This window comes from Schistocerca americana, chromosome X (genome assembly GCF_021461395.2).
Source record: "Schistocerca americana isolate TAMUIC-IGC-003095 chromosome X, iqSchAmer2.1, whole genome shotgun sequence".
Lineage (NCBI taxonomy): Eukaryota > Metazoa > Arthropoda > Insecta > Orthoptera > Acrididae > Schistocerca > Schistocerca americana.
Genome location: NC_060130.1, coordinates 805,013,928 through 805,033,060, shown reverse-complemented (window position 1 = coordinate 805,033,060; position 19,133 = coordinate 805,013,928). Strand labels below are relative to the sequence as shown.

The window sequence follows — 19,133 nt, the reverse complement described above, 5'->3', positions numbered from 1 at the left end:
AAGTGTCCCCACAGAAAGAAGTCATAGGGGTTCATGTCTGGCGAATAGGGAGGCCAATCCACGCCGCCTGCTGTATGTTTCGGATAGGCCAAAGCAATCACACGATCATCGAAATATTCATTCAGGAAATTAAAGACGTCGGCCGTGCGATGTGGCCGGGCACCATCTTGCATTAACCACGAGGTGTTCGCAGTGTCGTCTAAGGCAGTTTGTACCGCCACAAATTCACGAAGAATGTCCAGATAGCGTGATGCAGTAATCGTTTCGGATCTGAAAAATGGGCCAATGATTTCTTTGGAAGAAATGGCGGCCCAGACCAGTACTTTTTGAGGATGCAGGGACGATGGGACTGCAACATGGGGCTTTTCGGTTCCCCATATGCGCCAGTTCTGTTTATTGACGAAGCCGTCCAGGTAAAAATAAGCTTCGTCAGTAAACCAAATGCTGCCCACATGCATATCGCCGTCATCAATCCTGTGCACTATATCGTTAGCGAATGTCTCTCGTGCAGCAATGGTAGCGGCGCTGAGGGGTTGCCGCATTTGAATTTTGTATGGATAGAGGTGTAAACTCTGGCGCATGAGACGATACGTGGACGTTGGCGTCATTTGGACCGCAGCTGCAACACGGCGAACGGAAACCCGAGGCCGCTGTTGGATCACCTGCTGCACTAGCTGCGCGTTGCCCTCTGTGGTTGCCGTATGCGGTCGCCCTACCTTTCCTGCACGTTCATCCGTCACGTTCCCAGTCCGTTGAAATTTTTCAAACAGATCCTTTATTGTATCGCTTTTCGGTCCTTTGGTTACATTGAACCTCCGTTGAAAACTTCGTCTTGTTGCAACAACACTGTGTTCTAGGCGGTGGAATTCCAACACCAGAAAAATCCTCTGTTCTAAGGAATAAACCATGTTGTCTACAGCACACTTGCGCGTTGTGAACAGCACACGCTTACAGCAGAAAGACGACGTACAGAATGGCGCACCCACAGACTGCGTTGTCTTCTATATCTTTCACATCACTTGCAGCGCCATCTGTTGTTGAAAATTGTAACTACTGTAATTTCGAAAGTTTGTCTGCCTGAAAATGTACTGTCGTCCCAAGCATATTGCAACAAACGGTGTATTTCTATCGCTGCTCGTTTAGTTTTTATTGCCGTTTCAAATATACCGGTCATTTTTGAAACACCCTGTAAAAACGTGGTATATTAAAAATTTATTTTTATCCAAACAATTATTTTATTTACCTTCTGGACAAAAAGTCATTGGGAGGCAAGATAAATGGGATGCCCTGTATACTGTGAGGTACATATGCATCACACAATGTGCTTTAGTGAAATTATTGTATATAGCTATAGACGTGACGAATGTTAGAGGGAAAAGCGTGCTTTGTGTTGCAGGCAATGGCGTGGTGGACGTGCTGGAGGCGGCGCTGTTGAGCGCTTTGCCGCGAGGCGTCAACCGCACGGAGGGCAGGTGCCCGGGTGCGGGAGCCTACCACATCAGCAAGCACGCGCTCAGCAGCGTCCACACCGCAGAGCTCTTCCCGGAAGGCTTCCCCAAGGACTTCTCCATCCTCATGACCACACGCCTGCAGCCCGGTGAGTCTCACTCTCCTAAATGTTCGCTGTTTTTCCTAATAACACGCCTATTTGGCGCAGTGCAACGTCCGACTAAACACACGTACACACACGTCACGGTTATATGCCCCTGTGTCCACAGAGGACAACTGTTACTAATCTAGTACGACAAATGTTTCAGTTTAGGAACCCTGTGGACCGCGCGCTAAAGCCATCCCTGCACTAGGCGTATATTCCACCTTATTGCCCAGCCGTCTTCTCTGTTTCACCTGCACTGCTTAATTTGATCGTTATTCCCCATTCGTCTGATAAGAGTATCTGAAGACTGTAATGGTACTTGAATTACGTAACCATTACGGCACCTCACCTGAACCTCTCGATACCAGTAATATTCTACCGTGTTTCTGTAAAGTAGTTGACATATTTCTCAGACAACATTCAGATTTGATTTCATTAATGTAGAAGTACTTTGGTTCATCGATATGTTTAAATTGCAGTGATATTATTCTTGTGTGTATTTTTTCTTTTGTCACTATGATCTTTGACGTACTTGTAACTCTGATTTTTGGGCGCGTAAGCGATTATTAGTTAGTTAGGGAGTCGGACCTTGAAAAAGTCAAGTCTTGGACGTCATGTTGGAAAGACGCATATTGTAGTCAGTTTATAAAATGTGAACTTAAACAGTGAGGAAGATGTTTTCAAGTATGTTTTGTATTGTGAAGTGATGTTTTGTGTGTTACGTGATATTGCAACAAAAGCAATAAAAAGGAAGTGTAACTTAAATTCGGAGTGCTGATTACTTTTTTACATCACCATTGTCCTGCAAAAATGTAATCTTCAAGAATGGTTTGTGAAACACATCTATAAAACTTTTGAATATAGGAGAATAAAACCTAGGCCTCTTTGCGTCCGAGCTTGCAATCATCACCACCTACGTTTTTGACGATTGAGCCACTATTTTACAACGAGACCAGCGTGGGAAACACGAAAAGATGAGTGCCTAGTTTATTCATTATTACATGAAATGACTTTATTAACTGTGCTCTAATGACACCTGCCACATAATAACTTTGTTGTTGCCCGAAAATGCAGTATTTAGCAGCATGAGCAACACCACAATCATTATTAAATTTTGACCTTTGTTGTGGTAGCGTTGTTAGAAGACGTTTTCTAATTTATCGAAGAAACCTAAAATAAATTTCTCAAAACAGTGTTTTTTCTGAATAGCTACACATATGATTCTCATTTTTTTCGTTACTATACGGACATCCCATCTTTCGCCGAAGTCCTTCTAGGCTCATAACGAAAACATAGAGGATAATTCAGCGTATTATGCATATATCGAAACAGATCTGCACATATAACTGACTGGTTAAGGCACTATATTCACATGCGGGAAGTGCAAGGCTTAAAATCCCGTCCAACTGTCCTAACTTAGGTTTTCCGTAGATATGATAAATCGCTTAAGTTGAAGACAGAAAAGGTTACTTTGGAAAGATTTCTCATATGTCCTGCATTTACACTTCCGACCACTAATGATCACGTCGTAGAAGTTACGTTAAATGAAGAGAGAGCATTGAGCCACACTTGGATCGAATCTGGTACCCACCCCCCTTTTTTTCCCACATAAATCATAATTATACAATTTCTGGTACATCGTGGATGTGATATCGAAAATAGCTAAAGGAAACAAAATCTCAAACCGACCGAGGCGGCTATTAAACATAGAGAGTTTCATGAAGACGATAATAGAACAAGATCATATTGAAATGTCTTCAAGGAGATGTGAGAACAATCAATGAAAATATGATAAGTGGAATAGCAATAAACAAGAACACGAAGAAGACAGCGCATTTCATCAGTAAGATAGAAACAGGAGAATAATTAGTAATAGAGACAATTGTACAAGCATTCCAAATCTTCTTGTAATGTTCACATCGTGCAAGAGATGAGTTAGAATCAGACATGGTCAATAACGAATATAAAGTCATGCTAGAAATTATGCCTGATGAGATATACAAAGGCATTCCCGTTATGAGAAAAGGAAAATGCAGCTGGAAATGACGGAATTTCAACATGATTAAAGCCGGAGGAAAGGTAATCCTTGACATCTTCTATAGCGTAGAAGAATTTCTATTACTGTAAGGTGTAAAAGGTGGGGCTTAGGACTTACTAACGTCCAGGGTGTAGACACATGCTCAAATAGATCTGCGATGAGAATCTAAAATGACTCGTTTCACATCATTAAGATCTATCGTGCAAATTGATCCTTGTAACTTGAAACAACCAAACTAACTACAAAAGGAACTTGTAAAACTGTCTGCAGAATGTCTCCCGAGGAAGACAGTTCGACGTCACGAGAAAGGAGACATAAAAAAGTGTAGACATTTTACTCTCCTGTCAGTGAAGCTTAAGATATTAGCTACAATTGTCGCCAACCATATAGTAAAAACACATTAGATGTTAATCGGAAATAGGTTAAAAAAATGGTTCTGAGCACTATGGGACTTAACTTCTGAGATCATCAGTCCCCTAGAACTTAGAACTACTTAAACCTAACTAACCTAAGGACATCACACACATCCATGCCCGAGGCAGGATTCGAACCTGCGACCGTAGCAGTCGCGCGGTTCCAGACTGTAGCGCCTAGAACCGCTCGGACACTCCGGCTGGCAAATAAGATCAAGCTGGCTTTAGAAGTGTGTATTCAGGGGACTATATGCAAGCCATCAACGAAATAATGAGACAGATAACTGAATATGAATGACCACTTTGTCTGGGATTTATAATTTTAGATAAAGCTTTTGACTCAGAGCGAACAAAATCTGTACTAACAGGCCTAGAGAAAGAAGGCAGTCATTCAACCTATGTTACTACACTGAACAATACATTCATTAAACTGGAAATAGGAAGGCTGAATGCGAGTTAATAAAATATTCTCAACCACCTTCGTCTTGAGGATGACATCCTACTGCTTGTAGTGCAAATAACGAAGAAGTTGATACAGCAAATTTGAAAGTAAGCTTGAATGTTAATTTAACAGAATTACTCAGTATGTGACCAAGATATGGAAAATAAAATAGTATAAATGAGGAAAGAAGTCCCAGAATCAGTTGATGAGTTCTTGTATTTAGGGCAGTTGAAGAGGACGACCGTATGAGAAGCACAACTGGAGAGTAAAAAGGCATGGAATTTTCAGTATCGAGCTCCCAGCGTGTCTGAGAAAGAAGGTTTACAAAGTCTGTAGAAGGTCTATATCCAATAGTGGTTGTCAAACGTCTGAAGATGATGACTTAAAGGGATAAAATACTGAATTTCGTAAAAAAAAATTCCTAAATATGTTGTTTCGTATACACACTGTTATAATACGAAAGGGTTTCTTGAAATTCAAAGGATAAATGTAGAAAACATATAATTAGTTCAACTGAATGTAAATATTGAAGGAAGAGTGCGTGAATCATATTGCAAAACAATTTGAGACAGGACTGAGAAATGTGGTGAAGGGAAATCGGGCACAAAACGTGACTCTCGGTGGGGAAGCAAATGGAAGTTTGAAAGAAGAAACAATTGTGAAATTGACTCATTATTATAAGCACATCAAAAAAAGTTTTGCATCACCCCGGTTCTGGCAGAACTCCTGAAGATAGACATTGACTGTGGATACTGTATCACAGACACAGTCCCTTTGACTGTTCAGAGGTGTCACTAAAGCCGCCCAAAGATGTAAACAACAATGCATGAGCAGCTCCTATTAGACGGAGGGCGTCCGACAGCCGATCAGTTCCAGTCATTCCACAAAGAAGGAGGTACATGGCTCGTGTTTTCTGTAGTTCAACTGTGCCTAGACGGTCAGTACCGCAGTTCGATCGCGTCAGCATTGTTACTTTGTGCCAGGAAGGGCTCTCAACAAGGGAAGTGTCCAGGCGTCTCGGAGTGAACCAAAGCGTTGTTGTTCGGACATGGAGGAGATACAGAGAGACAGGAACTGTTGATGACGTGCCTCGCGCAGGCCGCCCAAGGGCTACTACTCCAGTGGATGACCGCTATCTACGGAATATACTTGGAGGAACCGTGACAGCAACGCCACCATGATGAATAATGCTTTCGTGCAGCCACAGGACGTCGTGTTACGATTCAAACTGTGCGCAATAGGCTGCATTATGCGCAGCTTCCCTCCCAACGTCCATGGCGAGGTCCATCTTTGCAACCATGACACCATGCAGCGCGGTGCAGATGGACCCAACAACTTGTCGAATGGACAGCTCAGGATTGGCATCACGTTCTCTTCACCGTTGAGTGTCGTATATGCCTTCAAACAGACAATCGTCGTAGACGTGCAGCAAGGTGGAGGTTCCCTGCTGTTTTGGGGTGGCATTATCTGGGACCGACGTTCGCCGCTGGTGGTCATAGAAGGCGCCGTAATGGCTGTACGATACGTGAATGCCATCCTCCGACCGATAGTGCAATCATATCGGCAGCATACAGGCGAGGCATTAGTGTTCATAGACGACAATTCGCGCCCCCATCGTGCACATCTTGTGAATGACTTCCTTCAGGATAACGACGACATCGCTCGACTAGAGTGTCCAACATGTTCTCCAGACATGAATCCTGTCGAACATGCCTGGTATAGATTGAAAAGGGCTATTTATGGACGACGTGATCCACGAACCACTCTGAGGGATATACGCCGAATCGCCGTTGAGGAGTGGGACAATCTGGACCAACAGTGCCTTGATGAACTTGTGGATAGTATGCGACGACGAAGACAGGCATGCATCAAGGCAAGAGGACGTGCTACTGTGTATTCGATGTACCGGTGTGTCAGCAATCTGGACCACCAGCTCTGGAGGTCTCGCTGTATGACGGTACAGCATGCAGTGTGTGGTTTTCATGAACAATAAAAATGGCGGAAATGATGTTTATGTTGATCTCTATTCCAAATTTCTCTACAAGTTCCGGAGCTCTCGGGACCGAGCTGATGTCAAACTTTTTTTATATGTGTAGAAGAGCCATTGTTGAAAATGCTCCAGAGACTACGGCAATGAAGAGTGCAGTCTACGCAACATTGTACCACTCCATAAGCACTGATGACAAACCGCAAAACATGAAGTATCCAAAAGGCGAGAATTCTTGGTGTTTCTTTAATCGTGCTCTAGCCAAAGGAGAACAAACAGAAACACATAAAACTGCTATCCATAGTGCTCTGAGACCAGCTGTTGTTGTTACAATGATAAATGTTTATCAGAGACTGGCATCTGATATAGTTCTCTCCAGATGCACTGCTGGAAAGACTCAAAATGCAAATGAGTATTTACATAATATAATCTGACAAAAGTGTCCAAAGAATGTATTTATATCGAAAAGAAAAGTAAAACTATCTGTGACAGAAGCCGTTTCACAGTTCAATCAAATGTGCTATCTGTTGTGACTTGGCAAGACAGCCAAGCCACTATGAGGTAGCCGAAAGGCACGCGTTTAAGCTCACGCAGGCTGGCGTGAGGTCTGGAACAGTTAGAGGAATAGAGACTAGTAAAAAAAGTACGTAGCTTCTGGAATACTTAACTTTAGTCCATAATTGGTAAACATCGGTCTGACGGTACATGCATCACAAGATAAATAGCAAATGATAATGGCGCCTTGCTAGGTCGTAGCAAATGACGTAGCTGAAGGATATGCTAACTATCGTCTCGGCAAATGAGAGCGTAATTTGTCAGTGAACCATCGCTAGCAAAGTCGGCTGTACATCTGGGGCGAGTGCTAGGACGTCTCTCTAGACCTGCCGTGCGGCGGCGCTCGGTCTGCAATCACTGATAGTGGCGACACGCGGGTCCGACGTATACTACCGGACCGCGGCCGATTTAAAGGCTACCACCTAGCAAGTGTGGTGTCTGGCGGTGACACCACACTATCTGACAGAAGCAACAAGAACAACAGAGACCACTCCACTGCCAGCAATAAGGACTTGAAGGAGTGAAATGAAAGACGAGCGAAGAAGGAAGCAAAAGGCCAAACGGTTCCTAGAATCTGAAAAAAGACGACGACATGCATTAAAATTGACGACCATACAAGCTGAGGTAGCTCAAAAAAGAACAAATTACAGCCCAGGTGTACTGAAGTGCAAGGGCCTGGGAATGATTCTATTGCGTAGCTTTAATTACACGTCTCTCTAATTTGTGAAATTTAACATTCAAATATAAGTTTTTCATAGTAAATATTCCCTAAATGTAATGAAATTTTTTGAGATAGCTCTTACTATCAGTAGTAACAGTCTTGAGTATAATTATGAAAAAAAAGTTTAGAAAAGAAAATATTGATATGTGAATATCTTGATTATTTCAATAAAAATATTCAGAACTTTGAAAATTAATTTTAATGACGCCGTAAAAGATTTTCACTAAAACTTATACAGAACTGTTTGTCTATATCATCAAATACAGAGTAAAATTTTTCAAGCTCATTCAAGTAAATTTACTGTATGAAAGAAGATTTTTTTAAAAAAACCTTCAAAATAAAATAATAATTTCTCAAAAACGGTTGGATAGATTGAGTTATAACTTTGTAGTTATATTTAACAATATGCAAAAATTATATGTTGAAAATTTGAAACCAGTTGATTAATTAGGGAAAAGTTTCATTTTTTACTAGACTATCCCCTTAAGTTGTATTTTGCGCTGCAGTTGACTCTTGATACGTCAGCTATTAGTTGTATTACAGTACCTGCAACTACAACTACTGATATAATTCAAACTCGCACACCACCTACAACGACAACTCTAGCAGCTGTTGCTAATGCTACTAATATTACTATTATTGTTGGCTATTATTGTGAGCTAAATATTCTATGATGACTCCAAGTTGTCATCCTAAGCACAAGTGCTTGCTGCAATAATGACGCTGGAATGTACGGGAAAGTGTCGCCGTTGAGTGGTAGTAGAATGATACAGAGTGGCTAAGACAGAATTTTTCTTGGTGTGGTATATAGCAGCTTGCTAAAACTGTATGTTAATGAAGAAGAGCAGGAAAAACAATTGTGCAACGCTCGATTAAAGTATTAGTGGTGTGCTGTTTGAAGCAGTGACTTCGATGTAATATCTAAGCGTATCGTTGCAAAGAGGTATGAAATGGCACGAGCACATAAGGTCAGTAGCAGGTACGGCGAATGGTCGACTTCTGTTCTTTGGGAGAATTCTTCGAAAATGCGACTGATCTCTGAAGGATACCACAAATAGAGCAGTTGTGCAACCCGTACTTGAGTACTGCTCGAGTGTTTGTAGCTGATCTATAAAGCAGACCACAAACAGATCAGTTGTGCAACCAATTCTTGAATACTGCTCGAGTGGTTGGGATTCCCACCAGATCTGATTAAAGGAAGTAATGGAAACAATTGAGATGCGTGCTGCTAGATTTCTTACCGGAAGGTTCGATCAACATGCAAGTATTTACGGAAATGCTTCGTGAAACCAAATGGGAATCCCTGGATAACGACGTTCTTTTCGAGGAACACTATTGCCAAAGTTTAGAGAACCAGCATTTGCGACTAACTGCAGAACGATTCTACTACAAACAACATCTCGCGTAAGGAGGGCGAGGACAAGATAAAAGAAATTACGGCTCGTACAGTGGCACATAGACAGTCCACGAGTTGTAAAATATTCGCAATACCGATTTACAGCCATCCAGGAAATATTTATTTTGTTATAGACCTAGTCATGGACTACAAAAAAATTATTAATCAGGTAGTTGATTTAGGTCATTGTGACCATTTTCACACCCAAAAGAATAGCATAAAACGGCAGCTTGATGTACAATGGCTCCAAATTACATAAAATATAGAACCTGAAATCGTTATTAGCAAGCATGACAGCATTCCCGTACCTGAATTAATCTAGTACACTAATTATGTAAAGTAATGAATTCAATCAGGCAGGGAAATGCTTTCATTTTTGCTAATATGATTTCTGATTCCATATTACAGTATCAAGAATCATTATTAGCAAGCATGACAGCATTTCCGTAGCTGGTGAATCCAGTACACGGATTATCTAATGTACTGGCTTCACTCAGGTACGAAAATGCTGTTATTTTTGATAATAATCATTTCTGATTCTATATTTTATTTAATTTGGAGACAATGTACATCAAGCTACCTTTGTGTATTATTTTTTTCGGTCTGAAGACGGTCGTAGCTGGTCGAAATGAACTAGGTGATTAATAAAAAATTTTGTGGATTTATAACAAAATACACAGACAATCGTTTTTCCCTCGCTAAATTTTCGAGTGTAACAGGAAAAGAAATGACTAGTCATGTTAAAAGGTACCCTCCGCCATGCATCGTATGGTAGCTTGCGGGGTATTTATACAGATGCAGCTGTAGAAAAAGTAGCATAAATACAATTCCTTCTGCTTATGGCTTTTAGAAACAAACGTAGAGTATTGTGTTGTGTATGGTATAAGGTACAGTAGAACATCAGAGACAGAGATGTTCACAGCATATATGAAAGCTCTGTTAACAGCTAAAAATGTCTTCCTATACCCGATGGATGTACCGCATTTCCTAGCTGCACGTGGTAACGCCGTATATTACAGTTGTTATAATTAAAACTCACTCAGTTGGATAGCTTAACGGTCTGGGAGCAACAACACTTACTCATCCAAGCAGGCAGTATATTGCCCAGCGAGACCATGACCTCAGAAAACGTTTGTCAACACGAAGCTTTACCGAAAATAGCTTCTTGATAAGTAAAATAAAGGAGGAATTGTTTGAAAAGGTTTCACTCTCTCATATTAATAAAGGTCCCTGTTAATAGTAGCCCTTGGAAGTCGGTGAAACGTTCAAGAAATGCCGTTAGGCCACGCAGATACAGAACGTAAAAATATTGGGTGAGCATATGGGGTGATCAAAAACAGTCTGAAAATCTTGTAAGGGTGTTGCAGGGTAGATTGTGCTGAGAAATAATTGTTTGGAAAAGAATTAGATACGTTGCGCCTTTTCCGCGCTAATTTCATTGAAATTAGTCAATCAGGCCGTTGCGCACGCATATTCAAGCGGTCCGCCAGATGTGCTTGGCGCCAGTTGTTCTCATAGCTTAGATGATAGCGCACTAGACTGCTCAGCCTTTAATCGGGCTCAATCCTTACTAGTGTCTCATGTACAATTTTTGTATCGCTCTCTTGTTCGGTTTTAATAAACCAAATGTTGAAATGGTGACACCGTCTCTGGCGGGCCGTTTGAATTTGCGCACGTAACAGCCTCACTGGCTAACTTCAATGCTAATTAACTCGGAAACGGCGCGACGTGTCGAACATTCTTCATAACAATTATTTCTCAGTAAGATACAAACCTGCAACGCCCTTACAGACTTTTCAGACTGTTTCTGACCACCCTATATAATAACCATGGACTTCAATATAGTCTGAACTATACACTATGTGATCAAAAATTCCGGACGCCTGGCTGAAAATGACTTACAAGTGCATCGGTAATGCTGGAATTCAATATGGTGTTAGCTTACCCTTAGCCTTGATGACAGCTTCCACTCTCGCAGGCATATGTTCAATCATGTGCTGGAAGGTTTCTTAGGGAATGGTTGCCCATTCTTCACGGAGTGTTGCACTGAGGAGAGGTATCGATGTGAGTCGGTGAGGCCTGGCACGAAGTTGGCGTTCCAAAACATCCCAAAGGTGTTCTATAGGATTCAGGTCAGGACTCTGTGCAGGCCAGTCCATTAGAGAGATGTTATTGTCGTGTAACCACTGCGCCACGGGCCGTACATTATGAACAGGTGCTCGATCGTGTTGAAAGATGCAATCGCCACTCCAGAACTGCTCTTCAACAGTGGGAAGGAAGAAGATGCTTAAAACATCAACATAGGCCTGTGCTGTGATAGTGCCACGCAAAACAACAAGGGGTGCAAGCCCCCTCCATGGAAAACACGACCACACCATAACACCACCGCCTCCGAATTTTACTGTTAGCACTACACACACTAGCAGATGAGTTCACCGGGAATTCACCATAAGCCGGCGCCGGGACCGTGCGGTTCTAGGCACTTTAGTCCGGAACCACGCGGCTCCTACGGTCGCAGGTTCGAATCCTGCCTCGGGCATGGACGTGTGTGATGTCCTTAGGTCACTTAGGTTTAAGTAGTTTTAAGTCTAGGGAACTGATGACCTCAGATGTTAAGTCCCATAGTGCTTAGCACCATTTGAACCATTGTAATTCGCCATACCTACACCCTGACATCCGATTGTCACATTGTATACTGTGATTCGTCACTCCACACAACGTTTTTCCACTGTTCAATCGTCCAATGTTTACGCACCGTACACCAAGCGAGGCGTCGTTTGGCATTTAGCGGCGTGATGTGTGGCTTATGAGCAGCCCCTCGACCATGAAATCCAAGTTTTCTCATCTCCCGCCTAACTGTCATAGTACTTGCAGTGGATCTTGATGCAGTTTGGAATTCCTGTGTGATGGTCTGGTTAGATGTCTGCCTATTTCACATTACGTCCCTCTTCAATGGTTGGCGGTCTCTGTCAGTTAACAGACGAGGTCGGCCTGTAAGCTTTTGTGCTGTACGTGTCCCTTCATGTTTACACATCGGAAACAGTGGACTTAGGGATGTTTATGAGTGTGGAAATCTCGCGTAAGACGCACGACACAAGTGAAACCCAATCACCTGACCACGTTCGAAGTCCGTGAGTTCCGCGGATCGCCCCATTCTCCTCTCTCACGATGTCTAATGACTACTGAGGGTGCAGATATGGAGTACCTGGCAGTATGTGGTAGCTCAATGCACCTAATATGAAAAATGTATGTTTTTCGGGTGTCCGGATACTTTTGATCACATAGTGTAGCAAGAGTGTTTTAACGTTCAGAGAAGAGACGCACATAGAAATCTAAATGTTAAGGGGTGAGGGGTAAGGCACCACTGATGTTTTAAATATACTGATGAAAGTCAGAAGGAGCTTGAGACAGTTGCTGGATTTACACTGACATCTAATTCGTTAATCTTAACAGGTAGTTTCATCACCTTGAGGTGAGGCTTCACATTTCTAATCTGATGTCAGCACGACAGGGACACTAGCATTACACATAAGAGACAGATTACTGCAGAAAGTGCAGAGAAGACGCACATGAGGCAGAAACCTTTTGTACAGCACCAAATGCATCCAATGTCTGATGCAAGGAATATAAGGTATTCCTTAAACAATAACAGCCCATTATTTCAACCATACAGACACACATTGGTCGATCAGTGAAGGTAGGCATAGTTCCGCGTTCAACCCTAGACGGGCTAGTTGGGTCTGACCGACCGCCGGGTCATCCACTGCCAATGGGGCCATTGGATGCAGTATGGAGGGGCATGTGGTCAGCACACCGCTCTCCCGGTCGTTATCGGATTTCTTGAGCTTGTAACTGCTACTAATCAGTCGAGTAGCTCTTCAGTTAAACTCACGAGGCTGAGTGCACCCAGTACCAATACTCGTTGAAAGGAAAAATCTGTGGCAGTACCGAGAGCCGAACGCGAGTCCTCTGCATGGCATTCAGCCGCACTGACCACTCAGCTACGGAGGCGGACAGGACAACCAGTGTACAAGCCACTAAATACAAAAACGCCATAATTTTAAACGAAACAAAAACTCAATGGAAACAGAAGGAAACCAAAAAAATGGCTCTGAGAGCTATGGGACTTAACATCTGAGGTCATCAGTCCCCTAGAACTTAGAACTACTTAAACCTAACTAACCTAAGGACATCACACACATCCATGCCCGAAGCAGGATTCGAACCTACGACCGTAGCGGTCGCACAGTTCCAGACTGAAGCGCCTATTTGGCTTTCCTCCCGAAGCAGGTGTTTTGGTGAACAGAATAACACTATGCGTACAAAAAAAACCACATGCATGTTGCTTGTTGCAATAGGCAACTATGGTTATAGATTTATGATCACATATGAAAAAATTCTATCATGTATTTAAAAAATTGTATTTCAAGTATAAAACACATTGAATTGTTCCATAGTATTAAAAAAAATGCACATGGCGCACATATTGACACTACTGCTATAACTTACAAGTTAAGCAGCACTTTTAACAAGCTTAGTTCGATCTGCGTACACACATTTCTGTTAATACTGAATGCAGCCATTCTTATGCTTTAGGTCACAAATACTTTTGTGCATCTCTCATGTTGTAGTAACCAATTGGAGTTATGTCACGTACAGGAAATCAGTAAATGGAAATACAGTGAAATGCATGACTGGAGATTAGACATACGTTGTAACTCATAAAAACAATATTAATTTCATTACTTTCCTATATATAGACACTTATTAATACATGCTTATACATCTTTCATCATAACCATTCGCCATAAGGCAATATTTAGCAAATAATTGCCCTTTTCACATGTCAAATTCTGCATGTATGTCATTATGTTCACATGCAGCTATACAGTCATCCAGTTCAACGCCTACAAGAACATTATGTTGCCTTATACATTCTGCCACTTCACTGAATGCATTTTTACACTCTCAGTTCTTTGGCATATTCTATGGCAAAATATATAGCATCGTACATTTTATGTGTGTTTGAAGCACTTGGCTTTTTTAAACATACGCTATCTGTAGTCTCATATTCCAATACTATTAGTTCTATACCACCAAACACTGTTACTATCGATGGGTATCTCAGCAACTGCTGCTGTTACGTCTGCTGCTGGTGTTGACGCCTCTGCTCAAGAATACAATGTTTCCTACATCATGTAGGTTGTATCCTGTGGTAGGATGACTTTCGATGTTGGTTGACTGCCACACAAGCTCCTCCACTCTAATTGTTTGAACCAAACTTTTCTACATTGTTGTACAATCTTCAGTTCAATTATGGCCGCAAACTCGAGGACTGGCGCAGTTTCAGCATTGAGACATATCGATCAAAGCAAAATATAATGTACCTGTGAATTTTGACAGCTAACTAGATGTGTAAACTGGTGGGTCTATATACACACAACCTCTCCACACACTGGTTACTTCCCACGTTATTCTGTTGTGGTAAGGACGGCTACCAAGTTTAAACTACTTGCCCCAAAGTGGACAAGTTAGAACTTGCTCAGACATGTCAGTCTAGGGTGATAGGATGCTGTGAGCAAGTTAAAACCAGTCGGTTCTTGTTGGACAAGTTGAAAGCGATACACACTCCAAACATAGGTCTGCGACCCAGGACTCCACACAGCATGCATTTTGTAATGAGGGCAATGTCAGGGTAACTTTGCCAGTCAGTCAGTGGTACCTGTATGGGATCATAATAATCAAATACGTTGCTAATAGACTGGGGGTTTGCAGTAGGTATCACCTTACAGCACAAGAATGCAATATAGCTGGCATACTTGAATATGTATAATAAAGTTCCTGCCTATGTGGATGTTTTGGTGTGGAGAGTAACGGAATGTATACAAAGCATAGGCTGCTTATTGTAATGATGTTTACAGATCTCTGATCAAGAATAAAATGGCACTGTCATTGGTTTTGTTGTGGTTGACCCATGAAGCCAGCGTAGCAATATAAATAATCCGCTGTATACTGATGGAAGCTGCAACAGGCTGCTAGAATCGTGTCAAGTTGGTACACCTCATTCGAAAAATGTAACAGAAAAACTCGGAAAAAACACAATGCATTCCTCATGAAATGCTACTGGGTAAATTTTTGTAAATTACATTCAACAAAGACTGTGATACCACCATCTATCTGACGTAGCGATCATAAGAGTAAGATAAGGCAGAGATTATGGGCATCTAGACAATAATACTGTTCTCAATCAGTATGTGAGAGTGGAACAGGGAAAAAATCGTAACACTGGTCAACAATGAAGAATTACGTAAGAAGGGCTATAAAAAGTAAATAGGTAGATTTTTTAAGAAATGCAATCTATTAAGGTCGCCCTCATGTCGCGACTGCCGAAAAGTTTTCTTATACACTCCTGGAAATTGAAATAAGAACACCGTGAATTCATTGTCCCAGGAAGGGGAAACTTTATTGACACATTCCTGGGGTCAGATACATCACATGATCACACTGACAGAACCGCAGGCACATAGACACAGGCAACAGAGCATGCACAATGTCGGCACTAGTACAATGTATATCCACCTTTCGCAGCAATGCAGGCTGCTATTCTCCCATGGAGACGATCGTAGAGATGCTGGATGTGGTCCTGTGGAACGGCTTGCCATGCCATTTCCACCTGGCGCCTCAGTTGGACCAGCGTTCGTGCTGGACGTGCAGACGGCGTGAGACGACGCTTCATCCAGTCCCAAACATGCTCAATGGGGGACAGATCCGGAGATCTTGCTGGCCAGGGTAGTTGACTTACACCTTCTAGAGCACGTTGGGTGGCACGGGATACATGCGGACGTGCATTGTCCTGTTGGAACAGCAAGTTCCCTTGCTGGTCTAGGAATGGTAGAACGATGGGTCCGATGACGGTTTGGATGTACCGTGCACTATTCAGTGTCCCCTCGACGATCACCAGTGGTGTACGGCCAGTGTAGGAGATCGCTCCCCACACCATGATGCCGGGTGTTGGCCCTGTGTGCCTCGGTCGTATGCAGTCCTGATTGTGGCGCTCACCTGCACGGCGCCAAACACGAATACGACCATCATTGGCACCAAGGCAGAAGCGACTCTCATCGCTGAAGACGACACGTCTCCATTCGTCCCTCCATTCACTGCTGTCGCGACACCACTGGAGGCGGGCTGCACGATGTTGGGGCGTGAGCGGAAGACGGCCTAACGGTGTGCGGGACCGTAGCCCAGCTTCATGGAGACGGTTGCGAATGGTCCTCGCCGATACCCCAGGAGCAACAGTGTCCCTAATTTGCTGGAAAGTGACGGTGCGGTCCCCTACGGCACTGCGTAGGATCCTACGGTCTTGGCGTGCATCCGTGCGTCGCTGCGGTCCGGTCCCAGGTCGACGGGCACGTGCACCTTCCGCCGACCACTGGCGACAACATCGATGTACTGTGGAGACCTCACGCCCCGCGTGTTGAGCAATTCGGCGGTACGTCCACCCGGCCTCTTGCATGCCCACTATACGCCCTCGCTCAAAGTCCGTCAACTGTACATACGGTTCACGTCCACGCTGTCGCGGCATGCTACCAGTGTTAAAGACTGCGATGGAGCTCCGTATGCCGCGGCAAACTGGCTAACACTGACGGCGGCGGTGCACAAATGCTGCGCAGCTAGCGCCATTCGACGGCCAACACCGAGGGTTCCTGGTGTGTCCGCTGTGCCGAGCGTGTGATCATTGCTTGTACAGCCCTCTCGCAGTGTCCGGAGCAAGTATGGTGGGTCTGACACACCGGTGTCAATGTGTTCTTTTTTCCATTTCCAGGAGTGTAATTAATCCTTTGAACATGGAAACAGTGCGTGCGACTCTTTGTCTGTTGATCCGTAATACCATCTTCTTACCAGTTGTGAGGAAATGCTTCCTGTCCGCAGCTCGTGGTCGTGCGGTAGCGTTCTCGCTTCCCACGCCCGGGTTCCCGGGTTCGATTCCCGGCGGGGTCAGGGATTTTCTCTGCCTCGTGATGACTGGGTGTTGTGTGATGTCCTTAGGTTAGTTAGGTTTAAGTAGTTCTAAGTTCTAGGGGACTGATGACCATGGCTGTTAAGTCCCATAGTGCTCAGAGCCATTTGAACCATTTGAAATGCTCCCTTTGTTTGGCTGTTCATTCGTGCGTGCAATCTAAATATACCTTGTGCTGAGTGCTCCTTTTTGTTTTAGTGGTGCATTTCTGTTAGTGTTTGTACAGTGTCACAGGTATGTTTAAATCACCCAAATAATTTTTGCTACACCTATGGGGAGTACACTACTAAATCATGCAGGCGACATGTGTCACCTGTAGTGAAAGAATTGTATGATCTTTATTTCGGGTGCAAGTTAGGTGATTGGGACCGAAAATGGGTACCATATATTGTCTGTGTGAACTGTTCGTCTCGTCCTAATGGTTGCATGAAGGAGAAAGGTAAAGTTGCAATGCCCTTTGCTATTCGCATGGTATGGAAGGAACCGAGCAATCACGTAGACGATTGCTGTTTCTGAATAGTTAAAATAGCAGGGATGAACGGTAAGGATAGAAAGACGATAAAGTATCCCTCCATCAAGTCAGCTATTTTACCCGCACCGCGCAGTTCTTTCTTGCCTGTCCCCGTTCCTCCAGACACCGGTGATTGGAAGCTGAAGTTCAGGTCGCATCTAGAACAGACGTGAGGAATGCAAGTTCTTATTTCGATTACATTACGCCACATCTCCTGACACAAAATGATTTGAATGATCTTGTTAGAGTCCTGAATCTGTCTAAGACACAAGCTGAACTTTTGTGTTCGCGTCTGAGACAGTGGAATTTACTAGCCAAAGATGCTAGGGTTTGTTTCTCGCGACGTCGTCAGGCTGCCTTTGCACCATTCTTTCATCTGGAAGTCTCACTCTGTTACTGCAATGACGTGAATGGTCTGTTTAATGCTGTGGAAATTAAACATATATCAGCGGAATGGCGATTATTCGTTGATGACTCAAAAACTAGCCTCAGAGCGGTACTCCTTCACAATCTGTATCCTCCTGTTCCCGTAGCTTATACCACATTTTGAATGAAACACACAGCAGTATGGAACTTTTGTTGAATAAAATAAGTGGCAAATCTGTGTTGAATTCAAAGTAACTGGGATACTTACAGGATTACAATCTGGGTATACAAAGCATTGCTGTTATCTTTGCGAGTGGGATAGCCGTGATCGGAAAAGTCATTATGACAGACGGATTTAGTGTGCCCGCACACAACCTGGTCGGAAGAACGTAGAAAACTTTCTATTGGTGAACTTCAAAGATTTTTATTACCACCACTTCATATAAAACTTGAATTTATGAAGTCTTTCGTTGTTGCAGTGGATAACGATGGACCTGTTTTTATGTCCTTACGTCAGAAATTCCCTGCATCGAATGAAGCCAAAGCGAAAGCAGGAGCGTTTGTTGGCCCTCAACTTAGACAGCTTATCCACAATCCTGATTTTGTCACGGCTTTGGGCTCTCTTGAACTGGACTGCTGGAATTCTTTCAAGAAACTGTGTTGTGATTTCTTCGGAAACTAGAGAGCAGACAATAGTGTTGTGTTAGTCAACGAATTACTTCAGTTTTACCTCAATCTCGGTCGTGACATGTTGTTAACACTGCACGTTCTTCCACACACTTGGATTTTTTTCTGTGGTGCTCTTGGACAAGTCTCCGATGAACATGGGGAAAGATTTCACCAGACCATGCCTACATTTGAGCAACGCTGTCAGGGGCACTGTGCAAAAGGTATGGTGGTTGAGTATTGTTGGACACTACCGCAGGATAGTAGGCGCAGCAAAGTACCCCAAAAATAATTTAGATATGTGTGAAAACATATATCATTAGCAGTTCATGATCTCTCTGTTGATAAATTAGCATTTACAGACAAAATCGTATTGTTTAAGCAACACAAAAGCCGAATATAATTAGACAGTGACTAGTACAATTTA

At 43.1% G+C, this 19,133-nt stretch overlaps 1 protein-coding gene across 1 annotated transcript in view; it reads left to right on the top strand.

The window, feature by feature from the left end:
* The window catches only part of LOC124556687 (collagen alpha-1(XI) chain-like), a 560,578-nt gene that overhangs the window by 245,605 nt on the left and 295,840 nt on the right, over window positions 1–19,133 (top strand). The window contains exon 2 of the mRNA XM_047130656.1: window positions 1,397–1,597. Coding sequence (XP_046986612.1) covers window positions 1,397–1,597 — 201 coding nt within the window. The remainder of the gene's footprint in view (window positions 1–1,396; window positions 1,598–19,133) is intronic.